This window comes from Pteropus vampyrus, unplaced genomic scaffold, assembly GCF_000151845.1.
Source record: "Pteropus vampyrus isolate Shadow unplaced genomic scaffold, Pvam_2.0 Scaffold432, whole genome shotgun sequence".
NCBI lineage: Eukaryota > Metazoa > Chordata > Mammalia > Chiroptera > Pteropodidae > Pteropus > Pteropus vampyrus.
The window spans coordinates 1,128,298-1,138,593 of NW_011889213.1; the positions used below are offsets into that span (position 1 = coordinate 1,128,298).

Sequence of the window (10,296 nt, forward strand, 5' to 3'; positions counted from 1 at the left end):
TCATGTGAATCATGCCTGGCGGGATAAGAAACCCAAAACATCCCAAACAATGAGTTTCCAGTAAAATATGACAGACATGATGAGGCGGAGGAGAGGAGGGAGCTGGCTGGGAGTTGGCGCTGGCCCGTGGGTGATGAAAGCCAAGGGGAATGGAAAGTGCCAGGCCCGCCCCCTACTCATGGGTATAAAGCACCTGTATCCTTTTCCAACTTACCTGGCACCTTTCTCTTCTCTCTGTCAGTTGCTCGCTCACTCACCTCCCTCCTCAGCACCATGACCACCTACAGCCGCCAGTTTACCTCCTCCAGCTCCATGAAGGGCTCCTGTGGCATCGGTGGTGGCTCCAGCCGCATGTCCTCTATCCTGGCTGGAGGGTCCTGCCGGGCCCCCAGTGCCTACGGGGGCCTGTCAGTCTCCTCCTCCCGCTACTCCTCTGGGGGTGGCTATGGGCTGGGGGGCGGCTATGGCGGTGGCTTCAGCAGCGGCAGCAGCTTTGGTGGGGGCCTGGGTAGTGGCTTTGGTGGAGGATACGGTGGTGGTCTTGGTGGCGGCTTCGGTGGTGGCTTAGGTGGTGGCTTGGGTGGTGGCCTAGGTGGTGGCTTTGGCGGTGGCGATGGACTCTTGGTGGGCAGTGAGAAGGTGACCATGCAGAACCTCAACGACCGCCTGGCCTCCTACCTGGACAAGGTGCGTGCCCTGGAGGAGGCCAACGCCGACCTGGAGGTGAAGATCCGCGACTGGTACCAGAGGCAGCGCCCTGCTGAGACCAAGGACTACAGCCCCTACTTCAAGACCATCGAGGACCTGAGGAACAAGGTGCGTGGTCTGGGCAGCAGGAGGTGCCATTCCAGCGACCTGACTCTGGAGCAATAGATGCCTCAGGCCACTGGCACCTTTCGATTCCTAGACAGGACAGACCTCTTCCTCTGGCTCTGGACACCCCCAACAGAGCTGGTCAGTAGGGAGATAGTTTCCCCTCTTGCCTTGTTCATACCTTCCTGGGTTCCAGATCCTCAGACCATGTGAGACAAGGAATTCCTACCCTTATGTCTCACAGAGGAAGAAGTCGAAGCTTTGAGAGGTGCTCAAAGGCACGCAGTAAATTAATGGCAGAGCCGAGGCTAGAACACTTATGCCCCACCTGCCAGTACAGGAGGTAGCTAGCTACCTGTTCTCCAGCACAGGGGAGGAGAGAGGTTGTAACGGGACCAGGCTAGACGCATGAACCATTCATTAGCTCATTAGTCTGGGCTTGGCGGCTGCCGCCCATGAGCCTTGGCACCGGCTGGCCCCTCCCCACAGCCAGGCGGGCATGGGAAACCCACAGAGGCAAATAATCAGTGGTGGCCCAGGTTACATACCCGGTGCAGGAGGGAGCCTGGGAGATTTGTCACCTGACTGTAGTCCCCTGCTTCCTGCTCCCACATTACGCCAGGAGCCCTCCCTGCTGGTCCTGTTTCCCCTGGTGTCTGACTCTGATGCATTATGTGGATTAGGGAAATTAGATGAGGAGAGAGAAAACTCCAGCCAATCCAGAGTTCAATCCATCTTTTTCTTTTGCCAGCTGGGTCTCATCTTTTAGGAAAGCCCCATCTGAGGTTCCATGCTCTGAGGGCTTAAAAAGGGAAGTATGTGCCTGCAGAGGACGGGCAGCGCTGGCTTATGCAGAGAGGAGAATTCGGATGGGGGATCGGGTCTCACCTGTAGGTAGGGGACTTGAGGCCCTGATACCTGTTTCCAGTTTTGCAGCGAGTCAGTGGAAAAACCGGACCAGAGCTCAAGAGCTTTAGATTCTAAGGCCAGGGTTCTTTCTATCTCCTCTGCTGACTCTGAGTCAGCAAAGTCCTGGGTCAAAGCTCGAAACTGGAGGTTACCCTTTAGGCTGTTGTGGCAAAAGCTCATGGGAACAAGGGGGAACTCAGGCAAGAGCATGAAAGCAAAGGTCTGTTGCCAGCGGCAGTGAAGCCTGGCTACAGATGGCCATTCGACCAATGACCTGTGCCCTTTCCATTGCAGATCCTCACGGCCACTGTGGACAATGCTAATGTCCTCCTGCAGATTGACAATGCCCGCCTGGCCGCAGATGACTTCCGCACCAAGTGAGTTTGCAGTAGTGGCCCAGAACATCCAATCTTCCCAGGGTGGGGCCGTGTTCCCTATACAGAGTCAATGAGTGCCAGGATGGCTATGTGAAAACCCTTTAAGGTGCTTGTAAAAATACAAGATTCCTGGGCCCCACCCTCTGAGTTCTGATCCAGTTATTTTTAACAGACTAACCTAGTGATTCTGATTCACAGCCAGGTTTGAGAGCCACTATTTTAGCGAGAGGCATTGCCCACTGCCCCGCAGGCCCACGAAGTTTCGGAGGTAGTCATATTTGGAGGTGTTCTGTGCCATTGGTTGGCTGAGTCCAGAAGCATCTCCCCTCCCCGAATTCTGCAGCACGATAAACTGCATCACTCTCTGCCCATCCCGGGAATGTTCACATCTGAGCAATCGATGGGTACTGTGTCCAACCACGCCGTTTTTGATATTGGCTTCCTAAACCACTTATGGGGTGCCGGCTATGGGAAGAAGCTGCAGGGAGAAGAGAACAAAGCCTTTCGTGTGGTCAGGATGGGTCTCTCATTCGTTTTTCTCTCGGGTCATTGCAGGTACGAGACGGAGCTGAACCTGCGCATGAGCGTGGAGGCCGACACCAACGGCCTGCGCAGGGTGCTGGACGAGCTGACCCTGGCCAGAGCTGACCTGGAGATGCAGATCGAGAGCCTGAAGGAGGAGCTGGCCTACCTGAGGAAGAACCACGAGGAGGTGAGAGCTAAGTGGAAAAATCAACTTGAAGAATTAAGTTAATTTGGGAGGGAAGAGATGGAATTGAGGGCACTGTTCAGGCCAGGGACACCTCCGCCTGGGGAACCCCGACAGGCTGCCACGGTGAGGCTCCTGACGGTGGCCTGTCCTCTGGTTGTGCAGGAGATGAACTCCATGAGAGGCCAGGTGGGCGGAGACGTCAACGTGGAGATGGACGCCGCCCCTGGCGTGGACCTGAGCCGCATCCTGAACGAGATGCGTGACCAGTACGAGAAGATAGCCGAGAAGAACCGCAAGGACGCCGAGGACTGGTTCTTCAGCAAGGTGGGTGGCCTTCAGGGGGGCAGGGACCGTGGAGTCCTGCCTCTCAGGGACTTTCACTCAGGGCGAATGATGTTTTCTTTTCTGCAGACAGAGGAGCTGAACCGCGAGGTGGCCACCAACAGCGAGCTGGTGCAGAGCAGCAAGAGCGAGATCTCCGAGCTCCGGCGCACGGTGCAGAACCTGGAGATCGAGCTGCAGTCCCAGCTCAGCATGGTAGGGCTGCCGCCAGGCCGGGGGTGGGCCCAGGACTAGGAGGGAAGGAATGACCAACTCAGTGATCCCTGGTTCTCTTTGCCTCCATCACAGAAAGCATCCCTGGAGAACAGCCTGGAGGAGACCAAAGGCCGCTACTGCATGCAGCTGGCTCAGATCCAGGAGCTGATCAGCGGCGTAGAGGAGCAGCTGGCCCAGCTGCGCTGCGACATGGAGCAGCAGAACCAGGAATACAAGATCCTGCTGGACGTGAAGACACGGCTGGAGCAGGAGATCGCCACCTACCGCCGCCTGCTGGAGGGCGAGGATGCTCAGTGAGCGCCCTGCCCTCCCTCCCGGTACACCCCCCACTATTTACTCACTGCCCCCATGTGTCTAATAATCTTGCTCCTTTCTGTTTTCACAGCCTCTCCTCCTCCCAGTTCTCCTCTGGCTCTCAGTCGTCCAGAGATGGTAAGACCACCCCCAGTCTCCCAGTAGATCTAGGGAGTTGGATAGGGGATTCTCGAGGGGTTGCGTTTTATCATCCTCTATCCCTTATAAACTATTTTCTAAGCCCTCCTTAAGGCTAGGAACTGGTGGCCTCCACTTTTCACTTTTGTCACCCAGGGTGGCAGACTTCATGGTTCTGGTGGTCAGCACCATGGACAGGATCTGACATGGCTCTGCCCACCATGGGTCAACCTGGGTCTATTTGGGTCATTCTGGACTGAACCAGTCCTGCCCGAGTTCTTAGGAGGCCCAAGTGAGAGGACACAGACTCCATTCTTGACTCTAGGGAGCCCAGGAGCTGATGATATGATGATATCAGTGCTGGCACAAGAGCAGTGAATGAAGAGATAATCAGGGAGAGGGCAGCAGAAAGACAGTTCCTTTAAGTCCCCTCAGCTCCTTGGCCTCCCCTTCTGATTTCTCCACCACCTGTCACCCACTGGTAACGCCTTCTTTGCCCTCTTCCCCAGTGACCTCCTCCAGTCGTCAGATTCGCACCAAGGTCGTGGACGTGCACGACGGCAAGGTGGTGTCCAGCCACGAGCAGGTCCTTCGCACCAAGAACTAAGGCTGCTCGGCATTGCTCAGGCCTAAGAAGCACCGCCCCCCACCGTGTGTGGACACAGATCTCACAAACGGATCCCCCTTCCTGCTTCCCAAACACTTCGCACCTGAGCCCTGCCTCACCCTTGCTCCCTCCTGGCATTCAATAAAGCTTCATTATCTGAGTTGCACAACTCCCGCTTCTGCTGGGTCATTGTCAGTAGTGGAGGTGGGGAGCAGGTAGGGGAAGCCTCTCTTTGGAGTTCATCATAGCACCTGGCTGTAGCCTCTGGGACTGGGAGAAAGGGCCTGGGGGAGGGCTGGGCTCAGGTCCCAGGATGGCTTTCACCATCTCAAAAGATAGAGATAGATGTATGTACCAGGTCATGTATGGTGTCTCCTAGGGCATAGAGGCACATTCATTAATTCACTTACTCATTCATTCATTCGCCAAATATTATTGAGTGTCTTTTTTATGCCAGGCATTGTGCTAGGGATTGTCATCAGGGATTTCTTTAAGAGAATATTGAAGCTATAGATCTTCTCTTCCTACCCCCCCAATTAGCATACACATGTTTGCATTCAATTCATGAGGTTCATGGGTCCCCTAAAGCTCATCCGTGGAGGTCCCTGTACCCAGTAAGAATTCATGCTGAGAGTTTTGTCTCCCTCCATCCCAGCTGCTCTTGCCTCCAGAGCTGGGTCTGAATCCTGCCTGCTCTTAGTTGATGTAGGGCAAGTTGATTATCATCTCCAAGACTCAACTTCCACATCTGAAAAGTGAGTGTAATGACAGTACCTCTCTCATGGGCTTGTTGTGAGGATTCGCTGGAAGAATGCATGTGAGGCCACTAACACAATGCCAGGCTCAGAGCACCACTGCGTGAGCGATATCAGGTCAGCTAGTTTTCATGCGTGGGACTCTCTGTCCATGGAAAGGCCGTTTTTAGAGGCTTTGAGAGCAGACCAACTGGTTTTTAACTCTGGCTCTGTTCTGCATCAGCTCTGGGACCTTGCAAAGCCTTGGTTTCCCCGCTTATCCAGTAAGCATGGAGAACTATGATTTTTGGAGTTGATACGGGAATCCAATGAGTGAGTGCACATTAAAAGCCAGGAGTGTATGAGCCTCCTCTGGTAGAGCATCCTTTCTTCGCTTTGGGGGATTGGAAATGGAAGAGCAGGGGAGGACCTTACCTGAGTGAATAGTGAAAATTCCAGAGGTGGGTAGGGCTCATTGCCTGGAGCTAGGAAAGAGTTGACTAGTCACTGTATAAATTTCAACAGCTCATTCATTTGGCTGCATGAATGAAGCTTCTAGGGAGAGCCAAAGGTGGGACTTGGGGTTAAAGAAAGATGCAGTTTTTGAGGCTGTGTAGATAAAAGCCTAGGTTTTGAAACCAGATGTCCTGGGTGGAGTCCTGGCTCCTACACTGACTAGTCTGGAAGAGTCTGGGCAGGATCCTCTTTTATAAAATGGGGAATGAAACCCTTACTACATAAGGCTGATGAAGGATGAGATGATCTCATGCAGACAACCAGTTTAGCATCGTGTTTGGCACATAGTTGGTGCTTTATAAATGGTAGCCTAAGAGGGTGAGTTATTCGCAAAAGGAATGAAGTAATGTTGGTTTCTTGTGACCCGCATCTTCACTCCAGGGCAGAGAGGTCTGCTTTGTGTCCCCGAAACTCCTGGATGTCTTCTGACCTGACTCTTGGCATTAAGAAATGATTTGGTCTGCAGGTGAGGGTGGGCCATCCTGGAGGTGAATGACTAGAGTTTTGGAGGTATGAGGGGATGACTCACAGAGGAGGGAATGTTTGAAAGAGCTCCCTCAGAGGCTGGGAATGGATGGTTTTGTGACCCTAGAAGTGAATGAACCCTGGGTGGCAGGGGTAGGGAGTACGCTGTGTGACTCTCCTATGGATGCTGGACCCTGGGGGCCAGTGTTCTTAGATGGGCAACGAGCTCAAGTGTGGCCCAAAATCTGGGGAGTGGTCCACATTTGGGAGGCTACATGGGCCTGGACGGAAAACAAAACATCGGCAGTCACAGTGAAGACTGAGCCTAGAATGCTCTGCACTGTGTAAGAATTCCCAGGCATCAATCGCTCTGCCTTGGAGGTAGTCAGAGGGAAGTTTCCACCCCAAAGGAGATGCGCTTTGGGGGAATATAGTAACGTGGGTTACTATATTACACTTGGGTGTTGGCGGGGTCAGCTTCTCATCTCCAGAGGTTGTCATCACTGTCTAGAGGGAGTACGGGGAGAGTGGGCTTGTCTGACGGAAAAGATGGCAGCTGGAGGCAGCTTGGCTGAAAGCAGGTTCAGAAGTGGAAGAAGAGGGAGTCAAGCAGTGAGCTTCGAGGTGATCCCGCCCTGTGTGGCTTGGTCCTAGAGGAAAGAGCAGACAGAGCAGCTGTTCCGTAGTTCCACATGGGGTCTCCTCCCCTCTGGGGTGCCCCCAGCACCATGCCCCATTGGGAAGAGTGGAGTCGACACTTTGGGTCCTGTTGCTGGCCAGTGCTCTCATCCACAGGGCCTGGTGCCACGAGCACACAAGTAAGACCTGGGCCAGCCACTCTGACAACGGCAAGACTGCCTCCTCACCTTTACCCCAGATCTAATCCGTGAGAAACCAGGAAAGCGACTCCACAGCACAGACTAGTGGAAGCGGGAGGAATTGTCTTTCAGAGTCCTGGGTGGGTCCCATGGCCCCTCTGGCTGCACTTCCTCTAGGGCAATGTGGGTGGAGCGATCCTCACCCCGCCCTCTCAGAATGAAGAAGGGTAGTGCTGGGAGGGCCACAGAGACATCTCCTCCAGCCTCCTCATTTCTGGGGGACAGTGGCCTGTTCCACGTCCTACAGACTGAAAGTGCCGGGCCCCGTGCTTGGGCTCCCAGTCCCTGATCAGGCTTGTGCTTCATTCCTGTTCTGTTCTCTTTCAGGGACGGGATGGAGATGAGAGTCTGATAAGATCAGCGTGGATTCTTAGCTGACTCTAAGGTTTTTTGTTTTATGGGAGGGGACCCACCTTGAAATTCTGGGCGCCTTCTAGTTTTGGGGGCTCTTTTTATTGTGGAAGGACTTCAAATATGGCCAGGGAATTTTACAGGCAACAAGTGGCATATGTCTCTATGGTTACCTGATCAGGTGAATGGTCTTCCCCAAGGCCACTGATGACCGGGTGTGAGTAATTCAGCCAACTAGTCCTACAGGTTGCTGTCAGAGAAGGCGCCCCAATGAGGCCCTAAGCCCAGAGACACAGGACAGGCACCAGCTCTGAGGACCTGCCCTTTGCTGGGCCATCACAGTGGTTTCTCTGTGCAGCACCACCTGCGTGGGGCCGGGGCTGAGAAAGGAAACCTTTTTCCTTTCTGTCAATGCTGATTCTGTCACCCTGATAACTTTGTGGTGACTCAGCATGGGAGAAAGGGCAAAATGAGACAGAGAGATAAAAACAAATGGAGAGAGAGAGAGAGAGAGTCAGAGAAAGAAGATGGTGAAGGCCCTGGGCTAGGACTAGGCAGTGAGGATCATTCATTCATTCATTCATTCACTCACTCACTCATACATTTTTTGAAGCTTACTGTTCTAGGTGTGGCTGAACCTAGGGCCGAATTGAGGCAGACTGAACAAGGAGAGAGACAAAATGAGGAGAAGTGCAGAAAGGGACCCAGAAAGTGTGTGAGGCTGGGGATGAACAGAAGGAGCCTGAGCCTTGCGTCCATCTTGGCTCCTCCTCACTACAGGACAAACCCTGCTCCATCTGCTGTTTGTTTAGCTCTGTGACTGTGCCCAAGATACTTAACCTCTCTGAGCCTCAACTTGCTCACCTGTAAAAAACAATTTGAAAATTAGTCCCTGCCTCATAAAATGACTATATAGAGTAAATATGACAGGGTGGCAAAATGAGGGTCTTGCCTGGAGCACTGGAGGGTCCTTGATGGAAAATCACAGTCCTTTAACTTTGTCCTTTAACCTCTCAGCCCCACTTCACACAGGTCCTTGATTTTAATGGTGGCTCAACAAACTACAGGGATGGACTGATAATAAGCGAGAGGGCTGAGAACACAAGTCATCCATATGGTCCAAGGGCAAGTCAGGGAGCAGACACAATGCCAGGGACAGTCAGGACAATGACCGACACCAACAGCTTTACAACATTAGCTCTTAATCCTTACAACAACCTCATGAGGTCAGAACTATTTTTTGCCACCAAAATCTTTTGGTTGACCCAACCCACTGCCCTTTAGTCGCACTGGCATTCTGCCCTGGCAGTCACATTGCTCCTTCTCATCTCGGGACATCGGCACACGCTGTCTGTTCCTCCCCCAAGATGCTCTTCTCCTGGCTCACTCCTACTCATCCTTCATTCAAGCGTCTCTCTCTCTGTCTCAGGGATACCCTCACTGATCTCCCAGATGAGGCCACACTCTCATTACGTGTTCCCCATTTTCCCAACAGCACTCATCCCAGTTTTGAATTATATACGTATTCAGAGAGAAGAAGCAACTTTCCCCAAATAAGTGGAAGAACCTGGTTTTAGACTCAGACCTGTCAGCTCCAAACCTCGTGCCCTAAACCTCTCTGCTTGGTGCATCCTTGCAGATACAAGGCTGGAGTGTCAAGACTCAGGTGGAGGAGTCTTCTGAGGGCCCACCCCATCCTCCCACCTTCGCCCAAGCTCCTTGGTCTGGTGGAGTCTGGCTAGATGAGGTGGTGGCTGGCGCCTAAGTGTGAGGAAAGAATCAGCATTGACAGACAGGTGCAGGGGCGGGACCACGCCATACCTACCCTCTCTCCTCTAGCAGCCAGCCACTTGATGACTCAGGGCTCTCCCTGGGCCCCACTTGGGCTTAATGACAGACTGTAAGTGGGGAGGAACAAGTGGGGGATGTGAGCAGCTGGTTACAGGCCAGCAGCAGGGCTCCCATGGCCAGAGGAAGGCTGTCCTTGTCCCCCCCAAGTCTTCATAACCCTTGCCTTTTGTGGGTACTTCGTAGATGGAATCCGTTTGGTTCCCTTTCTGCTCCTCAGTCTGCCTGAGTCCTTAGAGGCCCTTCTCTCCCACTCTTTCCCACTCCAAGGACTGGCACTGTGAGTGCAGGCTGCAGCCTTGTACGTGGGGCTGAAGAGAGGCAGTGCTGATTCTCCCTGGGTCTCAGGTGCCCGGGTGCCCTGAGCTGTGTGTGCTCCACTCCTTGCTTTCCCACAGGGGGTGTTGCAGGTGGGACTCAGAGGGCAGCCCCTGAGCCCCGAGAGGGTAGAAGAGTGAGCCATGTCATATGGCCTAGAAGAAATCACTCACTCAAGCCGGATGCTCTCAGCCTCCCTCATCCTTGAACTCCTCTTGCCCAGTCTGGTTCTCCATGCCAGGCAGAGAGCTTGGAGGAAAGGAAAGGAAGACACCCAAGTGTGACTGAAGTGAGACCAGGCCACAGGAGGTGTCCGGCACAGCAAGCTCTTCTTTGTATTGGAAGCAGGGCCAGATGTGCAGAGAACTGACTGATGTGGGGAGCAGGGCCTCGCCTGGGGAGTAGTTGAGCATTCACGCAGAGACCCCTCCAGAGAAGGCCTCACACAAGCACTGTCTTTGTGGCCCCTAAGAACTCTGATGAACGGGCTTCTCATGAGGAAACTACGGCCAAGGCCCAAGGGACAGGGAGGGTGGGGCTGGGAGGCAGCCCTGCTCTCTCCATTCCACTGCTCCCCTGAGTCCCAGTGAGCAGGTGCTGGAGCAGATGTGCAGGACAGCCCAGATGTGGGGGAAAGGCCTGGGCCTTCCTAGAGCTCAGGGAAGGCAGGGGAGCGGGCAGTGATCAGGGTAGAGAAACAACCATATAAGTCTAAAATTCAGGGGAAAGCCAGGTTTGACAGCCAACCCGGAGCCCATGTCAGGTGTTTGCCTCAATG

General features: G+C 53.7%; 1 protein-coding gene across 1 annotated transcript; it reads left to right on the forward strand.

Moving 5' to 3' along the window:
* Window positions 1–234: 234 nt before the first annotated feature.
* LOC105306317 (keratin, type I cytoskeletal 14) lies at window positions 235–4,560 on the forward strand. The gene is made up of 8 exons (XM_011381260.2): window positions 235–816; window positions 2,017–2,099; window positions 2,655–2,811; window positions 2,974–3,135; window positions 3,223–3,348; window positions 3,442–3,662; window positions 3,755–3,801; window positions 4,311–4,560. The coding sequence occupies exons 1-8, from the start codon at window positions 274–276 to the stop codon at window positions 4,406–4,408; spliced, it is 1,437 nt and encodes a 478-aa protein (XP_011379562.1). The 5' UTR covers window positions 235–273; the 3' UTR covers window positions 4,409–4,560.
* Window positions 4,561–10,296: the final 5,736 nt, after the last annotated feature.

What these genes read in the sequence shown, in the direction of transcription:
- LOC105306317 (XM_011381260.2), top strand. Translation starts at nt 274, where the DNA reads ATGACCACCTACAGCCGCCAGTTTACCTCCTCCAGCTCCATGAAGGGC. An exon ending in TGAGGAAGAACCACGAGGAG is followed by an intron (nt 2,812 to 2,973) that starts GTGAGAGCTAAG and finishes CTGGTTGTGCAG; the next exon opens with GAGATGAACTCCATGAGAGG. An exon ending in AGGACTGGTTCTTCAGCAAG is followed by an intron (nt 3,136 to 3,222) that starts GTGGGTGGCCTT and finishes TCTTTTCTGCAG; the next exon opens with ACAGAGGAGCTGAACCGCGA.